The sequence below is a fragment of the Topomyia yanbarensis genome, chromosome 2, assembly GCF_030247195.1.
Source record: "Topomyia yanbarensis strain Yona2022 chromosome 2, ASM3024719v1, whole genome shotgun sequence".
NCBI classification, from domain to species: Eukaryota; Metazoa; Arthropoda; class Insecta; order Diptera; family Culicidae; genus Topomyia; species Topomyia yanbarensis.
Genome location: NC_080671.1, coordinates 450006111 through 450028387, shown reverse-complemented (window position 1 = coordinate 450028387; position 22277 = coordinate 450006111). Strand labels below are relative to the sequence as shown.

Sequence of the window (22277 nt, the reverse complement as noted above, 5' to 3'; positions counted from 1 at the left end):
AACAATACCGAACCTTTCGGCTGACAAAACGGACATATTTTAAAACCTATTTTTAAATAAGACAATAAGCTTTGAATATAATTTGGAACAACAGATTAGATGATGTTGAAAATATTTATTTTAATATTAATCAGATTCGCATGTGAGTAGGCCGTGTGGTGTCCGACGGGGTGAAATATTTTTGCACTATTTCAGCCAAGAATAGCACCACTGGGAACATGCTCTCATGTCGTAAGAGGCGTCTAATAACATGCTAGGAGTTCCTAGGTATTGCTCCGTACCGAAGGCAACCTGAACGGAGCTTAAGGTTTTGCATCGTAGCCTTTATCCATTCTGTTTTGAGTGAATAACCTTTTCTGACTCGCTATTTCCGATTGTGTACCAATGTTTTAAGTTTCTTCTGGCGGTTTTGCAATAGCTGTAAAGGACGAAGTCTAATTCTACACTAAGTACCGGCATATATAATTATACCGGCTCTTCCACGCCAAGGTATAACTTTCAAAGCTTCTTTTTAAAAACCGTATAAATATAAGCTGTAAAATTGCACAAAATGTTTTTGTGTGGCAAGCGAACTGTACATGTGTCAAAATAAGCCAGTTTTTGAACAGTGGTAAACATTTCAACACTCCAGGACTTCACTCTGTCGGAAAAAGCTGGGACTTTCTACAAAATCGTCTAGTGCAGTACTCTGCGTCACTCTTTCGAGTTTGAGCCGGTCATATGGTTGTTGTCTTTGCCACTTCATTCATTCATTCATTCTTCTCATGGGCCGCCGATGGATCAAGATCCATTGTCGTTTTGTTTATTATATTTATTACGCATAATAAACATGTCGTTAGCAATTTGGTATTTAACCCAATTATGGAAACGTGCCTGATAGGGAGAGTGGAGATGCCAACTTGACATTTCGCAGTGAATTTGTTAGTATTCATTCGGGATATCTTTCATACGTTTTGTACGCTTTGCTTTGTACTGTAAGCTTTGGACATTATCATTGAAGTGTTAATAAGAAGTAATACTCCCGATGGTCGACTGTTCGGAGTTCAAATTGCTCGTTTCGAATTCTCGGAAATTGATTGCGAGTAACTTTCGTTCATATTATCTGTAGATGAATGGATACCTCTATTATATTCCACGCGGTTTGTTTTTTATGTAACGCCCTGCGGAAGAACAATTATTGAAATGTCTATTCGAATGGCATTCATATTTCTACTGGGTGTCGCAAACCTGAAAACTTTGATCTGAAATGAACAGACAAAGCGCCTGAGTTCGTAGCTAAATCACAATATCTATCAAGATAATATCCTGATTCATTTCCCTACCTACTCACATCAATTTTATCCTGCGACACTTGTGGATAATGCAAAGAATTCCTCGGTCATAATAGTCACAAGTGTTTAACTAACATTCCTTCCCATCCCAAAGTTGGCCTGCATGGACGTGGCCATCTACGTTATTGATCACACTATAATCATTGTCTCTTTAGGTTGCACGTTGAATATGATGTACTACTCCCAAGAATACGACAATTGGTTCAATATGCAATTTCAGCAGGCTTTGATTAATCAATCATCAATCAACTCACGGGCGGTCAACTATGCTAAGCTAAACTATGCTATGAGTAGAACGATATGATCCTCTATCACCCATCGAGTGGTTCTTCACCCTGTATATAAACTGTGCATTAAGAAAACGTAAGTTTATCTCAAAACAAAAAGTCGTTATCTTGATTGATTGATTGATTAATCTGTGCACCTGGCATCCCGACTATTAGCCGAGATCCCATAGTTGTAATTACACCAATATCAAATAAAATACCTGCATGAGAATATTTCGAATGGGAAGCAAAGCTTAAATTAACGTTGTTTTTTTATCAATCGCGATTTTTTGATGAATGACATTTAAAATTAATTTTATTTTTAATTTGTGAAATTTTGGGTGTATGGAGTATTAAATAAACTAAACTGGCCATTCAGTAAGATCAACTAACAGAGAAGAGCCTAGAAATCCCATTTCATCCCAATACAGTAACTGTGTGATGCAGTTTGTACACGAATGACATGCTGGATCCAATTCCTTCAAAACTGATGGTGGAAATAACGTCAACACCACTCTCGACCAATAACTGGCTGCCGTTCGTACGATTTGACGTCCTTGGAATTTGTCATAGTGGTTTCATGGTTTTAATTTTCTTGTCCACACCAACCAACAGCAAACATCTTATGAGGGCAATATGATATGTGTTATCCATGGTATTTTGCTCATTTTATTTTAATTTGAAAACAAAATAGTGAAAAACACGCTTTACGTTGATTATCTATCAAGCACTAAAATAGGTACCGAAAAATGGCATGCATTCCAAATTTGCTCTACCCATAGATTGAAAATGACGGAAGGTGCCAATTTCCGCTAATATGTAGCAGGCCAGGATCGGTTTTTAAGTATATTTGATTTTTGTTGCATTCACAGTTCTATGAATAGCCTTTAAGCAGGATAGGAAGAAAAAAATTCGAAATATTTCAAGTTACTGACTATTATGATGCAATAAAAATCGTAAACTTTATTAGTGAAGAAAAAAGAACAAATGCTCGAAATCTTTTATTGACTATATTATTTCGAAGCTGTCAATTTTGGATGTTTAGTATCTTTGTAGAATTTTACAACGTAAAATCCTCCTATAAATAATTACAGAAATGTTACGCTTCAAGTAAAATTAGTTTGAGTATTAATGTCTTCACAAAAGTTTTCGAAATCGCTATTTGAAACATCTTTGTTGATGACATGGATACTCCGCGTATTCAGCATTTGAAAATATATTTGACTTGTATATGAATGAAAACCTCCAAAACAAGTTATTCTTATATTGCTCTATATGGTCAGTCTCTTTTGCTGTTTATAAACAATAGAATGTAGTGTCGCAGTGGTGTAGCCAGAAATTTTATTTGGATGAAAATCGTAGATTTTTTGAAAACGCTAAAAAAATTGTGTTTGATAAATTATTGGAAATTCAGAAACATGGGCAGTCTAACAGATGCCATTACAGTCTGAATACGAAGAGAATCATCATGGAACAGTTTTCAAACCTCTGTAGATTATTTTCTTGTACAATATGTCAACGAAATCAAAATAGTGAGTTTTTAAAGTTTTTTTTTTCAACAGTCAAGATCGCATAATTTCGAAATCATTAACATTGAAGGTTTAAGGAGGGCAACAATGGACCTTTTGTGCAATTTTTAGATTTATTTATACATTAATTGTGCGGAAAAAATATTTTGAGTCACGCAGAGCCACATATGCAAGCGTTCCAAGAGTAGACGTCCAACCATTTTCACGTCGAGGAACGGCGCGGCGAACACGATAACTCTTGATAAAATTGTCTGACAGAGGAAATTCAATAAGGTTCGTAAAGCTTACACTTCTAGTTACTCCATGAACCAAAAAAGGAGGAAAAAATGGAGTTTGGGAAAATGGCTTCAGGGAAACCGAATAATCTCATATTTTACTGCTAAATTTGCTCCCTTTCTATAAAATAATAGGAAGAAATTTTTTATTCAGTTTTTTATGGTTCAACGACAGGCTACCAATATTGTGCATTCTCAAAAAAAAAAATCAAGTCAATTCGTTGATTAGTTTTTAAGCTATCCAGTTCGCCAATTTGAAAAACGCGGTTTTGAGAAAAACGCTATTAAAGTTGCCAATAGATTGAAACATGCGTGTGTTACAGCAAATACGAGCGAGGAATGCATAGCTATTTAAAACAAAAGACGTTCAGCGCGGCCACCGCGATTGCGGGAGAATATTCTGGAGATTCAATACTAACAATTAAGTGAATTAAAAGAAGTCGATTTTTTTAACCACTACACCAAATGTCCCCCTGAAATTGTTCGCGGAAATGATTGGTTGGAATCGACATTCGATCCATACATTCGTCTGCTATGGAAGTAACACGGTTTTCCATTTTTGTTGTCAGTAATTTTTGCGGTTCAGTATTAGTAAAAACATCCCTTTTACTACGAACGCATCAGAATGTGCAGTTCTAGCTATCTACAAGAATATAATCGGGATATAAAAAAGAGTAAATCCCACAAGTACATGTTGCATAATGTTTTGCCGGAAAAAAATTAACGCCAAACAAAAACAATCAATTAATATGACAAATGATGATTATCCCGAACTCTCGGCAACCAGCTGCCCAGCGCAATCATTACATGATAATGCTATTGGCACACTGACTAACAAATCTTTCCTTCTCGTGATGCACTTGGGGATTCAGAGGATTCCTCGGTCTTTAGCCGCGACGCACGTTGTCGTCGTCGGTATTGATCAGCACGCAGAGATCAATAAAGACTGCACAATGTGGCTCATCATGTTATTCCCAAGCTTGTTGTTCCAATGAACATTTTGCAATATCAATTAGTTCTGGTCAGTTTTGGAGTAGTAACCACGGGTGATCTCTTATGCTTATGCTTGAACAGTAATCAAGGCCTGCTGAGTGTTTCATAAATCGTGATTCATAAAGATAAGTACACATGTAACTCACTTGAGTTTTAAAAGCTATGTGCCGTAAATAACCATGTGTACGCATATACCCCTACCTCGAGCAAACGGAAAGTCCATAATACCCCCATGCTAATGGGGCTTGACATGGGTGTTTGAAATGGGTTCAACCCATGAAAACAACATTACCATGGTCCGGTAGATCTTATATAGAACACCATATGTTGGTGTATTTATGGGTTATTGAGACCATTTTATGGTGTATTGATGGTTGGGAATTTTGGCACGGACCATGTTTAAGGTCTTTTCAAAGGGCTGTGTGGTGTTTGAACCCATGAGTATTTGCTCGGGACCCTTCATTTCAAAAATTTAAAAAATGAATTAAATCGCGAAGTATTTATTATCACTCCTTTTTCGTGTCGAGGAAATATTTGCATCCACGTCAACTGTATCATGGTGGTCATTCATATCTCTGTAGTAGTCGTACATGTCGTGGGTTACTGTCTTAGTGTTCGTGACCGTGTTCCTAACTTCTTTCCCCTTCGGGTTACGATCGGGAACCCTCCGTCATTGCTAGTAGCTCCCTCATTGATGGTATTAGCTGTTGATTTTGTGGTACTTGACGCGGCTTTGGCTCAGGGAATGATATTGGAGACTGAGTGTTGACATTTCTTTCTGTAGATTGTAGATTCAAGTTGTCTTCGATGAAACAAACACTCGATAAACAGTTACCCAGAGTTTAAACGCCTTCACATCTTTAACATTTACATATCCCACACTCAATAAACTATTCAAACATTTATGGACGAAAATATAGTCTCAGTTGCATCGCCTGCTTGAGGCGAATCCTGACTAACAACCCGCCTACTATACCCAATCCGTGGTACTCATGGGAGTTTCACTGAGTCGGAGCCTTCCGTTAAAGAAGTACCACATCAACACTTCCTTTCTCGTATCCCAAGTTACGGTAAAGATGATCGTGGCCCGCAATGGTGGTTCTCAGGCGAAATTCTCACTTGGACTGGATCAATTGTTATTCCCAAACAATGCTTCTCAAGTAGTCTGGCTGGAAATGAGAGTCATCATGACCCCCGCTATCGTGCCATGTTATCAGACAGGTAACTGCCCGTAGTCCTGACGGCAATTTGGTTCCAACGGGATGGCACCACATGCCACACAAGTAATGTAACAATTGAATTATTGTGTGAGCAATTCGGTCAATGTTTATGAGGTTACATATCTTTTAACGGGAAAAAATTTAGAAAAGTTTGATTTTTTTTAAAGTATGCACAATGTTTTCATTACAAGAAAGTTACTGTTTTTAGATAGTACATGTTTCAGTGAATAAAACATGCATGAGTTTATGAAAAAAATAATTGAAAATTAGTGGAGTTATGGTCTTTACCCCGAGACCCTTTAGTATTTTAGAGGCTTGCGGTGATCACGATGGAAGTCCGGCAGATCAACTACAATCCTAAAATTCATAAAAGATCCGAGTATTCCTCGTACCTTAAAGATAAGTTGGGAAAATAATTTTTTCCTGCATATGGAATTCTGAAAAATTGATGTTCTGAGCACTAAAAATTGTACACTCAGGTTTTCTTTCGCGCGGTTTTTTACGAGGTTTTTTAAGCGGATTCCGCGTAAAAAAACCGCGGTATTTTGAATATCCACGTATAAAACCCGCGTTTACTAAAAAAATCGTGTAAAACCGTCAGAATATTTTTGGAAGTTTTTTTTTGAATGCAAAAGATTTTCGGAACGATTGTAGAGGCGGGTCTGGAAGACTCCTTACGGACGCGCCTTAATAATATGGGTATTTTCGGAATGGTCTTGAAGAGCAAGTGCAAGAAATTGATTTTTGACGCCATTTTGAAATTCAAGATGGCGACATTCGGCTTAAAGATATTCCCTACAACTCAATCAATATGAGTTTTTTCGTAACAGTCGCAGCGAAATGCAAAATATTTTTATATGTTCATTCCAGACCCGTCTCTTTTATCTTTTCGAAAATCTTCTAGGTCTTTTGCATTCAAAAGGAATATTTTTGTGAAATCCGCGCAAAAAAAAACTTTCAAGAATATTCTGTGTCTTTTGCTAAGGGTTTTTTTACGCTGATTTTCCAATTAACGCGGGTTTTTTACGCAGATTTTTTTACGCGATTCGTATCCCCCGCGTAAAAAAACAAGCGCATTGGAAATTCTTAGCCACAAAATAAAAATTTATGCATAGAGAACGAGTCGTTACGGTTCGAGAAAAATGTATCACGAGAAATTGAAAAAATAAATCGAAGAAGATCGGTTGAGTAGTTTTTCGGCAATCGTGATCATGGAAGTCATTTTGGTAAAACTACATTTTGAGACAATTTTTTTCGATAGTTGTCCTACTGGAGCTGTAGAGCTAGGTTCTCAGAAGGGCTCCCCGTCAGAATCAAATACTACAATTTGCAGACGAGACAGGCAATGTCGCCCACTAAAACACTGCATTAGGCCAATTGTAGCGGGCCATGATTCTGAATGTGATATTCATTGTACGGTTCAGGTATGTGCGGGCGTAGGGACTCGCGATCCCATGTATCATCGCGAAGGGCTCGAACATTTGTACGTTAACGTGCTTGATCGCGTGTGCGTTGGTATGTCGCGTGTGCTAACGTGTATGAACTTCGCGTGTATAAATTGTATTTCATAACCGTGTGCCTTTCGCATATTCGCGTGTGTTCTAGAATGATCGCGCGCGGACCGTGAATCTGATACTTAATTGTTTGTGTACGGTTCAGATTCCAGAAGAAAGTGGGTTCTTACATATCATTAGAACTCCCATTCATGTCGCCGTAGAACGCGTGGTCTAGTGGATATGAGCTTTATTTTTTTTTATTGGTCCAACTGAATGTATGGACCTAAATTGCTAGAGTTCTTCCACATCACTAGAGTTCCCAGCCATGTCGCCGTAGAACGTGTGGTCTAGTGGATATGAGCTTAATTTTTTGATTGGTCCAACTGATTGTACGGACCTAAGTTGTTAGAATGAAGGGTAAAGATTTCCGGACGTGACCGATTCATGATCGCACGCGTTTGCGGGTTCGCGTTTGAGACCGCGTTTGTAGCTTCGTAAGTACTAAAACGTTCACAGAATTACCGGAGTGTTATCAAGTTTACGCGATCGCGGAAATAGGTGTGCGTAGATGATCGCGAAGGGCTTAAGCGTTCGTATGTTGACGTGTTTGTCGCGTGTGCTCGCGTGTATGTGACTTCGCGTGTATAAATTCGATTTTGAAACCCTGCGGCCATTCATATATTCGCGGACCGTCATTCTGATATTTAGCTTTCGGTGTACGGATCACATTCTGATAGGGAGAGAGTTACCCCATATCACTAGAGTTTCCGGTCATGTCGCCATGGAACGTTTTGTCTAGTGGATATGGGAGATATTTTTAAATTTTATTATTTTTTTTATTAATTAACAAGGACCTAGATTGTTGGTACCGAGGATAGAGACTTCCGGACGATCCCGATTCATGATGGCGCGAGCGCGGGAGTTTGTAGGTTGACGCTTGAGATCGTGTTACTAAGTTTATGAGTGCTGAGATTTTCACCTTATCACCAGGTTGTAATAATGTTTGCGAGTTCGTGGGCGTAGGTTGCTTGGAAAATCGCGAGGGGCTCTAACGTTTGTGCGCTGACGTGATTTTGTAACGTGTGCTCTTGAATGGTCGGGCGAACCGTGAGTCTGATATTAAATTTTCGGTGCGCGGTTAGAATTCTGGCAGAGAGTGGGATCGTTTATATCGATAGGGTTCCCGGTCATGTCGCCATGAGACGTGTTGTCTATTAGGTATGGGCGTATTTTCTTAATTGGTCCAGCTGAAGGCATGAACCTAGGCTTCTAGGATCAAGAATAGACTTCCGGACGTGATCGATTCGCAATCGCGTGCGCGAGGGCATTTTTGTAGGTTCCCACTTGAGACCGCGTTTGAGAATGTGTGAGTGTTAAGACGTTCACTATCACCATCTTTGCTGACCCAGCTGAAGGCGTGTGTAGAATGGCAGTATAGAACTCGAAAAGAAGAAATAAAGGACAATATATGAGAGACGTAATAGATTAGATAGGTACAAGATACAGCTGAATTTATGATCATCACATGAAGGACATACATTAGTACTTCAAACTCTACCAATACTTGAATAGCCAACCACCACACATAGCACATCCTTTCTTTTTTTTATGTCGCTAGCCGTGCATTGAAGAATGCTTAAAACTCTGAACTAGGCCCCGTCGAGTCCAGTCCGTCATCGGTCCGTCTCGTCCTGTCGTGTCTGGGGCTTCCAGGTTACATGCATTCACCAGACGAGACTAGCTTATGTCAGCTTAATTGTGCACTGGTTTCGTAGAATCGAGGCGATCATCGAAATGATAGATCCTACGAGTGAATGCACTTGGCCCAGTCACCTGTCGAGCATTTGTATATTTGCGAGTTTGAATGTTTACGTGTGTATGGGAAGTGTTGGGAGTGTTACCTGTAAATAATAAATTAATACAAATAATAGTTAATGTGTTAAAATATGACATGTGTAATATGCTACTTGCACTTTTTGGTCGTTCCTACTCATCTGATTCAATTGAGTATGAGAGTACATCTCAATTCTTCTAAAACCTGGCGACGTCTGATGGTAGCGAATAGTCATTGTTGGCAGCAATGCTACCTTTTTTTGATGAATGAACTCGGAGGGTCATCATAGGAATGTGACGCATGAGACCGAAAATAAATAAAACAAAATGAAATAAAGAGAAGAGTTAGTATTATTATTGAGTATTATTTGAACAACACACATGTAACATGCAATAAAACTACTTGGAATCGTCTAAATGTTAGAAAATGATATATATTTACCATTAACGGCAATTGCATTCCGTTAAAAGTTTCTCATGCTATGCTGACCGGGAATGGATGATTGATGTGCGTCGGCAAACCAATCGTACCCCCATTTATCCAATCCGAATGAGTCGAATCGAATGCACGAATTGAACACCGATAAAAAGTGATCCAGAGAAGGATTACCCACTACTCCATCATATAAGCCAGTTCCGCATCCATTCCCTGACCCATATGTCACAAATACTTAGACGAACACATACACAGATAGATTATTACAACACAACACAACTAATAGGGTTCAACTGTTATTTTTTTAATGCGCCTGTGAACGTTGACGAGGTCGACCGATAAATCGACACACAATGACTTCCACTGCGAGCCGTGCTCAAAAAGACAGCCGTTAAGCTGTTGAACAATGTCTGCAAACACAGCCCACAGAAAAAGTCAATCCACGGCGACCCACCAATCGGCCACGCCAGTGTGCACAGGCTCTTAGCTGACTGTTAGTTTGGGCTGGTGCAGAGTATGAAATAACAAAAAACATAAAAAAGGCCAATAAGCCTCCTCCTCGATGCACCACTATCGAGGCGTAATGCAATAACCATCTTAAAGCAGGTGTCTGCTCAAATATGCTTGAAGATGTGTGCAATACCGTCAAACCCGTCAACCTAGGAGAGGGTAAAACTACATTTCGAGACAATCGAGCTTAAAATTTGAAGTTACCAGTATTCTTGGTAGACAAGGTGCTGAACTTTCGATTTTTGCTCGGATCTCTATGAGAAAATATTCTCAACGAGCTTTATTTATTTGTAATTTTTTTTCGATTTTTTGAAAAATAAAAAGTTTTGTAACCTCTTAATTTCTTGCCGTGGACCTGTCAATTGGCCGCCTAGATATCACATCTCGTCGCTGTTGTGCTATCTTATGACAAGCGCCATTTAGCACATTTCGAGAAAAACGATTTTTTAAGTTTGAGATTGAATATTTTGAAACTTATAAATGGTATGAACAATCCAAAGAAGACAATTGATGCTTCTATCTATTCTGCATTAATCTCTCAAATATTACGAAGATCGGTTGACTATGTTGCGAGTTTTTACTATGAATGTAAACAAAAGTCGCACTCACACGTATCATAGGCGTGTATTGATGATAAAAATTGTAGGACGTGTCATAATCGTGCATGGAAAATTTTCCATAGAAAAAAATCATCAATTTTTAACTTTTATTCATATCTTTACGTTCATATGGTCTATAAACAATCGGTGAATTGCATTTTAAAGGAAATGGGTCAGGGAATCCAGAAAAAATTGTTATTGTTGATTACAGTGTTGCCAAATATGCTTTATTTCCAGTTTAAAACTAAAACTGTGTTTTTCTCACAACTCCTGTAATTTTCTTTTGAAAATGTTTATGCCATTGTGTTCCTCAGACATTTTCACACATAAAATCATCTAAAACTTCAATATAGCTTGAACAAATCCCTAGATACAGCGATTTGAAGCAAAAAACTCACAATTTCTCATTATGTTTCTCGCTATATCTAAGTAACCAAGTAGAATTTCAAAATTCTGAAAACGCCACTTTGTAGACATTTTTCAAACAAGTAATGTGGCATATCTAACTCAGTTTACCCCAAAATGGCGTTTGTTATAAGATAGCACAACAGCGACGATCTCTCAACATTTTCATAAGGATATGTGAAGTCAGAAGTCTATTACTCGAGTAATTAGCCAGATACCACTTGAAATACTTGAATGTGTCATCAAAAATTGGACCACTCGAATGGACCATCTCAAGCGGTCAACATAAAAATATTTTTTAATAATAAATAGCAAGGAAACTTCTTTCGAGTGATAATAAAGCTTTCTCGCTTTAAATTATTTTTTAAATTCTTTTTGCTAGTTTAAAAAATCTTATGAACTCCAAAATGTTTGATACCAAGATTAGATAGTAAATAGGGACAATTGCTGCCAGGATGTTTCTCTTATTTGTTTATTTTTTTCCTTTTTCAGATGTTTTAATATTTATCATAAACAAAAGGGCAACCATATATATTTATGTAACTCTCTATGGAAAGGTATTACGGTTCTCAGTGTCGTTACCACGCAGCCTACTATGCTATGTACGATGGCACGATTCTGGTGCACATTTCCAACAAACCGAACGAACGTCATACACTCTGAATCAACCGTGCACTGGCCGTGATTTACAACTCACTTCACCTTTCCTCCAATAGATCATGCTAGGCCGTAATTCTTCAGAACAAAAACATCGCACGTCAGATGGAGCTAAGCGAAGGACTAAGAATCGCCTCCCATCGTCTTCCAAGCGAGAACATGCATCAAACAAAGTACGAAATCAGTTAATATAAATATTTCATTCTGCTGATATAATTTCAATTTATTTTCTCTCGCACGGCTCTCAGGACTATCATCCTTCTCCATGGTTATTGCTCATCATCATCGTCCTCGTCGTCAACGGCCCTGTCGTGGTGGTCGACGGAATAGGAATCGTTGACGCAAGAAGGATTCACCCACTGATTGCTTGCCCCAGCATACGAACACACATGGATGAAGACGCTTCAGTTATCTCCCGTGTTCCTGATGGCTAGCCGATGAGCAGCAGTGCCTCAGAGCGCCTCAAAAGCGAATGGAACCAGGATGATGTACATCTCTCATATTTCGTTCTGGAAAATTATTTTAATGGAATTTTTCGCTGCCAGCAACCAACCACCCACCTCGGGATGACAATCTTACAGACACTCGACCTGAGACCGGCCACCGTAGGTTGCGTAGTAGGTAATCTATTCAAACGTTTACAAACATCCTTCGGTGATGGGCCGTGCTGCAGTTCCGAGGCCCTTGGTCCAATCTTTCGGATGATTCTGATGCTGATTTCAATCGCCACAGCCGGCTGTTCATCTGCATTGCTTAGAAGTAATGGGGCGGTGGCGGGGTACAGATTCATCACCTATTTCCGGCCCGGGACCGACACACAGGACACAAAGGATGCATACTCTAAAGTGCCTACTCTCGGCTCGTGAACCAGTCATATGAAACAGAGTCGTCGTCTGATGGAAACTCGAAGAGCCGCTGCTTCTCCAGTGGCATATCTGAAATCTAAATCTTGACTTACCGGGCTTCGACTGTGTGTACTGCCGAGCCTACCCAGACGGCGGAGGACAGTGTTGTTGCATTGCAGTGGAGTTTCAGCGCCATTTAAGGATTCCCTTGAACAAGGAGGGCCCGACAGTAAACGGTAGGTAAAGGTAGCAGGGATAGATAATTTACAATCGGATATTTTTCATTCCGGAGAGTTTCTCTATTAGTCCAGCGAGTCCCGAGTTGCCCGGTACAGACTTCGGTTGGAAGAAAGGTATCTTTTCCGTCCATCGCATCGGCTGAAGCCTTATCGGCCTCGAAGCGGAGGCCGGAGGTTGACTTGGCAATCACGGAATGAAAAGTTAATTCCTGTTTGTGTGATAAATCATGATTGATTATTTATTGCTGAGACGAGCGATGCGATTGCTTTCCGGACTACTCTGACCGAGCGGCTTCACGGCGCCTGCTTTGATTCATTTATAGATACATAGATTTAGATCGAAGACCGTCTCGCAGTCAACCGGAGCGAAAAGGGTTTCACTGCTAGCTGGGCAAGATAGTTCGGAGCGCTGGAATCGGTGACAATCCTTAATCCCAAGTACAAACGGAATACGATGGCACCGGGGAGATAAATGTCTGCCCAGTGCTTACCAATTTGTCAATCTGAATTTATGGTCGCCGTTCAGTTTGTATGCGACAAATACATTGCGACATTTTGTGCCACTAGCTGGCAGGGATTGCGTTTCAGATGAGCAAAATTGTTATCCGGCCAATGATGTGTGGAGTAACGTACGAACTCATGCCACAATTTGACAAAATTGCGCTAGAGTTTAACAATCAAAAATAGCTATGATAGAATTTTCAACTTATATAATCTTAACGATAACCAACGGAAATCGTTCGACAGTCGAGGTGATTTATGCCACCTTTTAATTAGTCCATTTCGGAAGTAGGCAATCAACGTCCGGTAATGAATGAGTTGTTGGCATTCGTAATTTATGACCCAAAATTACTACAGTTTCCCTTTGCCCTAAAAACAAGAGAGAAAAATCTGTATGGTAATGCACCAAACTATATAGTGAACCAGCCCGTATACACAGTTTCGGTTTTGGTTCTGCTTCTGTGAAGCAGCACATCTTGGCTTCTTGGCAACGAACGACGTGAGCAGAAGCCATAAATTTCCCCATCGAGGAGAATACTGGCAGCCATCGGAAGAGCAGCCTCATCCGTTTGCCGATTGGCTGCCGCAAGTGACTTAAGATTTCCTCCGTCTACCATCAGTTGGAAAAGACTACCCAACCCCATTTGGGTGGAAAAAAGAGCGGAAGGAACACCTTCTGGCTCTGGCTAGAAACTAGCGCACCTTTCTTCCTGGCTGGGAAGAGAACCTCTCCGACCGAACAGAAAAGATAAACACGCAATTAATTCTTATATTTGTTGTGACAAGTAGACAAATTGATTTGAATCCTTTGGGGAAGCTGCAACGGAAAAGATGCCGGTACTAGCAATTTCGTTCCAGATGCAATAAATAAACGCTCGGATGGCCATATGGACCGTGTGAATGTGCTGGCGCTGAACGAATAAGGATGTATTACATTTAGTCATTCGCCCGAACGGAACGAAGAATTGGTTCGGTGAGGTTCCCCAGGGACACGACTTCAGCTGATATTGATTTGTTCTCCGTGTCAGGCAGCAACTGTGCCCTCCGCAGCCGGGTAGGGAATCTAGTTCGAAACTAGCTAATTTATCAGCTCCGGCACTGTTTGACATTAGCCATTAGCCACGATGGCCGGAAGATGGATTCCCCTTCCACTTCAATCGTGTGGCTTAGATATCATCTCATTCTGGTCAAATCGAAGCTCATCTCGAAGGCACTCGTTTGGAAGGGAGGGCAGGTTTAGTGTTTTGGGACGTGGAATGAATAAAATATTTTTCGGAGTCGTGGTACACATTCGTAAAATTCAATCATTGTCATCCCTGGGATCTAAATAGGAAAATGGACCAAATGACAATTTGTGGCCTCTGATTGATGGGACGCGTGATGTTATCCAGTGACTGCTAATTGATTTGCTTTGAATAATTCAGTTGGCAGTGTTGGCCCGAGGGAGATGTCGTGTTTCATGACTTCGATGGAACTCTAATGTAAAAAACATTGTATATAAATACTTCAAGAATTTATTGGTTAAAACATCGATTCTTCTAACTTTCAATATGATAATATGATAATTATTCATAATTCAGCCCACACCCATTCCCAGCTAGCTTCACCCCCTACCAACCGAACATATGCTCTAATTTTTCCAAACAAAACAGATTAGTCATTACAACCGCATCCCACTTCAGCAGAACCCTTCCTGCTGGGAAATCGCTCAAAAAAGCAGTCACTCGGTCCGCAGTTCATCAATCAATCCATTAGCAATAAATCTTCAACGTGAATAAGCTTATTTGCCACGGTTCTCGGAGTTGGGCGGATTCGGACGTCACTCAAACTCTGCTTCTGGTCGTCCATCAGGTCAACTCTTCCCACAGCGAGCGACCGTGATCCTCGCATATGTGTAAGGGCGTAGGGAAATTGGGCACGGACAGGATAGAGAATGACAATTTTTCTTGTTCTCCGCTTTCCCACATGTGAAGGTGGGTGAGCTCGGCTGGGAATCTTTTCGTCGGAAGGGTATATGGCGCAATTGTGAAACCTGCATTACATTTTATGTAGAACTTTCAACATAATGCACCAGTTTAAAGATAGTAGGTTGATATTTGGAACATTAATAAATTCCTTGCACTGTGTAACCGTAATTGAATCACGAAAGTGCTAGAATTCAGAAGAAGCCATATTCAACTTCCAGCAATTTGCAAGATTGAATTGCTGGCACTTCAAGATTGAAAAATTTCATGCAGTGACGATCCGTCGAGATGAGTCTGTCTCAGCAGCGAAAAGTGGAGCTCCAGTCAAATAATGTGCGATATAAAAATTTTTAGGGATTCAAATCGCAATATTGCATCACAAGGAATCGTTCGTCCAAATTCATCCATTCAACGGATCGTTTTCAAAGTTTCAGGGAATTGTATAAAACATATTATTTGTTTTATTCGATTTCATAGCTATTATTGGATTCTTCAATTCCGAAAGCAGACCAGTGTTCCGTTTAGTGATCAGCTTCAGCTGAAATTTATTAGTTTCCGTGAATTGAGCCTACCATAACCTCACTTAACTTACAATTTTTCAGTGCGAATCCAAATCGCTCTCGGCACTATGTTATTCTATCTCAAGAATTTATTGCACCTGCGAGATTATAAGGATTCTAATAGAAAATACATATGTATATAAGAGAGGAGTACTTACTCTTATTGATAATTTAATTAAACCCGAATATGGTTCGGTACAATTCAATTGGGTGATTAGTCCTAAGTGCGACTGTGGTAAACACCGATTTAATTTAGTTGTATTTAGATATAATATGTTGATGCATTACCTATTATAGTTAGTAGTTCCAATAGATAGCGAATAAGATGGCAAATAATCATAAAATTTATAATTTTAATAAAAGGCACACTAGAAATTAACCACGCTGATCTTAGCTTTTGTTTTTTCCCTCTATCTTCTTCTTTCATGTCTCTTTTCCACCCAATTATCATTTGTTTCCCTTCTGTCATTTTTATTCCCCCGCAGCATGATCGATCGATGTAGGGTTACCAGTCGCGTTCGCGGTAACATCCCGGCCCCCGTAAGACTGCGTGTGTTTTGCAGTTTTACCAACATCATTCACATCTAGCTTTACGACTGGACGTCGAAACTCACCCTTCGATGTGGAGACTACTGCCTGCCGCACTCTGCCATCCTTAGCGGTGATCGTTCTTGTTACTCGTCCTCGAATCCAATTGTTACGTTTTGGATCATCAGCTATCAAAACCAAATCACCGACTGCCACTGGTTTAACTTCCTCAAACCATTTAGTTCTCCGTGTTATAGTTGGTAAATATTCCTTGGTCCAACGTCGCCAAAACGTGTCCAACTGATGGCGAATTTGATTCCACCCTCCTTTAAGCGCCGCAGCAGTTGTAGTTAATTCCGCAATAGGCTGCTTAGCTCCGCTAGAACTACCTAGCAGGAAGTGGTTTGGAGTCAGCGACTCTTGTTCAGGTGTGTCCAGAGGCATGTATGTCAAGGGTCGTGAATTGACTATCGCCTCTGCTTCGATAACCAAAGTGAGCAATCCTTCGTCGTCCAAACGTCGATGGGTAGAAATTTGAGACATCGCCGTCTTAATGGATCTCACCATTCTCTCCCAGCAGCCGCCCATGTGCGGAGATGCAGGAGGTATGAATAGCCACTTGGTGGACGTGCTAGTAAACGTGTCGGCCAATTCTATGTTGATTTTGCTCACCTGATCTCGTAGAATGATTTCGGCTCCCATAAAATTCGTCGCGTTGTCGCTGTAGATTTCAAGTGGAGCCCCTCGGCGGCAAACGAACCTTCGAACACTTTTTATGCAAGCTTCGGTGGTCAGGTTGTGAACCACTTCTACATGCACGGCCCTTATCGTCAGACAGGTGAAAAGAGCTATCCACCGCTTTACCTCACATCTTCCTTGACGCACCAGAATAGGTCCGAAGTAGTCCAGTCCTACATACGAAAAGGGACGAACGAATGACGCTAACCTGGCGGCCGGTAGAGGTGCCATTCTTGGCGCCGCTGGTTGAGCCCGCTTGATTCTGCAAAGTTGGCAGTTCCTCGACATGCGCCGTACTGCAACACGCAGAAAAGGAATAACAAATCGTTGGCGGACCTCGTTTGTAATCGTTTCTGGATTAGCGTGATGGTATTTGTAGTGATAATCGTTGAGAATCAGCTCTGTCACTCGATGATTTTTTGGCAAAATTACTGGAAACTTCGCTTCTGATGGTATGTTCGGTGCTGATTTAGCTCGACTGTCCATGCGTAAAACACCGAGTTCATCTACTGTTGGTGAATATGTATATATCGAACTACCTTTGTCGATTGTTTGAGCTGGCATATCTGGTGACTGGAAACCTTTCTCTAATGCCAAGATTTCATCCTTGTAGCACTCCCACTGCACGGCTTTCCAAATGGCCCGCTCTGCATTTTGCAATTCTTCCTGTGTGAGACGACCGACGCAAATCTCCAATTCAGTACGTTTTTCTTTTAGAATGCTTACATACCGCAACACATACGCCATAGTTCGAAGCATGGTGGTCCATTTTGAGAATCGATTATAATCCAGTAGCTGGCTACGATTTTGAATCGTATGATGCGTGAAGCACGATCGGATTTCCTCATCCGTACATAATGGGTTTACAAACTGTTGAGGCCATTCAGTTTCCTGATCGTCAAGTAAGGAAGGCCCTTTGAACCAACGACTATTCCCGTCAAAATACGGCCCTTTACCCCATTTCGTAGCCTCGTCAGCAACATTCATTTTGGATGGTACCCATCGCCATTGGCCTACATCTGAGAGTGATAAGATTTCTCCCACTCTATGCGCAATGTACTGCCTGTACTTTTTGGGGTCTGAATTGATCCATGCTAACACCGTAGTTGAATCGCTCCAGAAGATGGTTTTCGAAATTTCCACTCGATGATTTTCCTTTACAAATTTCGCTACTCGAGCTCCAAGTACTGCAGCGTTTAACTCAAGACGAGGAATGGAAATTGGTCTAAGAGGAGCAACTTTTGATTTCGCCGTCACCAGAACGGTATTGGCCGTTCCATCGTCGATTGGATAGCGGAAGTATGCTGCACATGCATACGCAGCTTCACTAGCATCAACGAATACATGCAGCTGGATATCCGTGTACAGGTGTGATCTGATGCCATGGTAGCATCGCGGTACTCGAATTTGGTTGACCTTTGGTATCATCTCTATCCATTGCAGCCATCTTTCGAAAGCGACATCATCGATCCAGTCATCCCATCCGACTCCAGAGCGCCAAATTTGTTGAATCAACACTTTTCCATGGACGAGTATTGATGTAAGCAGTCCCAGAGGGTCGTAGATGGTCATAACACATCTGAGCACCTGCCTTTTCGTTGGTCTTTTGTTTTCATCTATGAGTAGCTGTACATCAGCTCTCATTTTTGCAGAGAACCCGAGCGAGTCGTTTTCAGGTGACCACAGCATTCCTAAGACTCTTTCCGAGGTCTCTCCACCGCCCAGCATCAGATCCTTTATCATTGCATTCGTTGATCCACCCAGTACCGCATTCAGTTCGGGAGAATTACTCAGCCAATTGCGTAAATCGAATCCCGCTTTGGATTGAATCCACTTTACTTGCAAGGCTATTTCTCGTGCCTCTTCAATCGTATTAAAACTGTCGACATAGTCGTCAACATAATGGCCTTTCAAAACGGCCTCGGCTGCCTTTGGAAACTTTTCGTTGAACTCCTGTGCGTTTTTGTTTTTTATATATTGCGCGGAGCACGAGGAGCACGTTGCACCGAAGGTAGCTACGTTCATGAGATAGATTTCAGGTGGTTTTGACGGGTTTTCCCTCCAAAGAAATCTCTGCGAGTGGCGGTCGGCGGTCCTTATTTGAACTTGGTGAAACATTTCTTTCACGTCTGCGCTCACAGCAATTGATCCTTCTCGAAATCGAAACAGCACTGCTGCAAGAGATACTAATAAATCTGGACCTTTCATCAGCATGCTGTTCAGGGACACGCTCTCGACCTTCGCGGCAGCATCCCAAATTAGCCGTACTTTATGTGGCTTTTTTGGGTTCACTACTGCGCCTATTGGGAGATACCAAATTCTCCTCGGATCAGCATTCTGCAATTCTGCTTCGCTTGCACGGTGAGCGTATTGCTTGTCTTGGTATTCCCTTATTTGTCGGTGAAGATTTTCCTTTAAAGTTGGCTCTCGGGCCATTCTTCGTTCGAGACACTGTAGACGTTTGAGAGCCATATAATAGCTATCAGGAAACTCAAAATAATCCTGCTTCCAGAGCAGTCCGGTCTCAAACCGGTCGCCAACGCGAATCGTGGTGCTTTCCAGGATGCTGTAAGCTCGCTTTTCCTCCTCTGATTCAACCGTTATGGCTTTAACTCCGAGATCTTCCTGGCAGATGTATTCCCTAACGACCTCGTGCAGTTCCTTCTCATGCATATGGAATGTGTGATTTACATCTTCTTCACCTTCGCCTCCGTAAACACTCCAGCCGAGCCTAGTCTTTATTGCCACTGGGTGTCGTTCGCCACCTTCCCTAAATTTAAGTGGCATCGAAATGTGCAAATTATTTAGTCCGATAATTATCTGTGGAGTAGCCGCTTCATAACTTGTCACTGGAAGACCGCGTAGGTGCAAATACTTTGCTGCTAGCCCTTGAAAGTGAAGAGTCTGTTTGGGCAGCTGCAGCTTACTAACCGTGCGTGCATTCATGACGTACCGTCTTGCCTTGTTTCGTCCAGAGATACTAACTTGAACAACCTGCGATTCGTTCTCTTGCCGAGTAACGTTGTTAGTCCACTTCAGTGTTAAAGGCCTAACTAAACCTGTTATGCCTAGCTTATTTGCTAGGGTACTTTCGATCAGCGTTGAATCCGAACCATCGTCCAAAAACGCGAAAGTCTCAACGACTCCGTTCTTTCCATGGAGCGTGACAGGCAGCACCTTGAAAAGCAGTGCTGACTCTTTCGATCGATGTGTGTGACTTTCTGATGTAGATGGGCCAGCAATTGGTCTCCTCCCATGCGAGGTAGGATGTGATGCCTGATTTGGCGTTCTAGGCGCGGAATGCAGCAAAATATGATGACGGTACTGGCATCCATCCTGTCCACATTGGGTTGAAAATCTGCATGGCTTTTTGCCATGACCATTCAGGCAGCTCCGGCACAGTTTCAGGGTATGTACAATCTTCCATCGCTGTTCGACTTCCGACGACTTAAACTCCGGACATTCTTTCACGGCATGTTCCGCCATCTTGCATACAGGACAGTTTTTCTGGGTTTTCGGTACGTTGGGAGCTAGTACTACATTCGAATGAACGGGTTGCTCTGATTCCAAATGAGCATGAACGAAAGTTTTATCCTTTCCTTTTTGCCTCTCATTAAGGGCTACAGTACGATGTGCTACCTGGCTAGCTGCTCGAACAAGCGTCATGAGGAAATCATTTAAATGCAATAAATCTGCACCGCTCATAGTCCCTTTCCTAAGCGCCCATTGTAATCGTATATCAGCAGGTAATTTGTCTTCCAGCTCTTGCAGCAACATCGGATTGGTCAGATGGGATTTTTGCTCTATTGCTTCTAAATGCCTACAGAGATTATTAACCGCCATACCGAAATCGATCAACATTTCTAGCTTGTCTGACCGCGGAGCTGGTATACTTCGAACTTTTCTCAGTAGCATCTCCACCAAGAGCGCGGGGCGACCGTACAGCATTCTGAGATCATCTATAACTTGGGGAACGGTGTCTGGCACTAAGAGACTGCATCGCATCGATTCTAACGCGTGTCCCTTCAAGCATCGCTGAAGTCGCACAAGGTTCTCTGCATTGCTATACCCACAAGCTAATGTCGTATTGTTATATTGGCTTATAAATAGAGGCCATTCTTCGGGGTTTCCCGAAAAGGTTGGTAAATCACGTGGCATGACGTGCCGAGCGGCAATCTGCTGCTGCGAAGGTCCTTTGGAAGGATCACGTGGCGCTTTAAAAGAGCGGCGCTCTGTATCGGGAGCAAGATCGATGTGCGGTGCATCGAGAGAGCGACGTCCAACACTGCGTGTGGAACTCAGAGTAGATACTGATCTCGTGTCGGCTTGTGAGCCCGACGAGTCATAGGGAAAGGGTTGGGGAGCCGATATGTGGCTGGTCGTTCCGTTCGACGGAATGGTTCGCACTTCGTTAGTAGTGCCCTTTGTTGGGCGAGCAACTATTTCAGGGTCAACCTGATTCCCGACCAGTTGTCGGCGGGATTGCTCGATCCAATCGTTCACCTTTTCGACGCTGTGGCGATGACTTCCCCGACTGTGTACACTTTCCCTATCGTTCGGGATGTTCATCGATAACATCTCGAAACGTTCTTTGAGAAATCGTCTCTCTAACGTCTCTCGCTCTTCGAGTAGTTTTTGTTCTACCGTCTGCTCTTGTTTAATGCGAAGTTTCTCTAGCTCACTCTCTCGTTCTAACCGTCGTAGACGGATCGCTTGCTCTTGCTCGATAAACTGCATCTGCATTGCAAGTCTAGTTGCATTCGTATCTCCGTGTTCGCTTTTACACGAAGCGACGCTACTTGTAGCCCGGCATCTATCGCATCTCCAAGCTGCTATTGGTATCGCATTGAAGGAAACTTCAATCGTTTCTCGCCTACCGCACTTAGCACACATTATCTCTGATATTTCCAGGTGAGGGTTTTTAGCATTGGTGTCATCCATATTACCGATTAGTGTGTCTGAGGTTCTCCGAGAGTGAAAAATTCTGAAGAATATTGGATTCTTCAATTCCGAAAGCAGACCAGTGTTCCGTTTAGTGATCAGCTTCAGCTGACATTTATTAGTTTCCGTGAATTGAGCCTACCATAACCTCACTTAACTTACAATTTTTCAGTGCGAATCCAAATCGCCCTCGGCACTATGTTATTCTATCTCAAGAATTTATTGCACCTGCGAGATTATAAGGATTCTAATAGAAAATACATATGTATATAAGAGAGGAGTACTTACTCTTATTGATAATTTAATTAAACCCGAATATGGTTCGGTACAATTCAATTGGGTGATTAGTCCTAAGTGCGACTGTGGTAAACACCGATTTAATTTAGTTGTATTTAGATATAATATGTTGAT

General features: G+C 41.5%; 1 protein-coding gene across 1 annotated transcript; it reads right to left on the bottom strand.

The window, feature by feature from the left end:
- Positions 1-16130: 16130 nt before the first annotated feature.
- LOC131681103 (uncharacterized) lies at positions 16131-21866 on the bottom strand. Its single transcript, XM_058961813.1, has one exon. It carries the CDS (start codon positions 21864-21866, stop codon positions 16131-16133), a length of 5736 nt encoding a protein of 1911 aa, XP_058817796.1.
- Between the last annotated feature and the right edge of the window lie 411 nt (positions 21867-22277).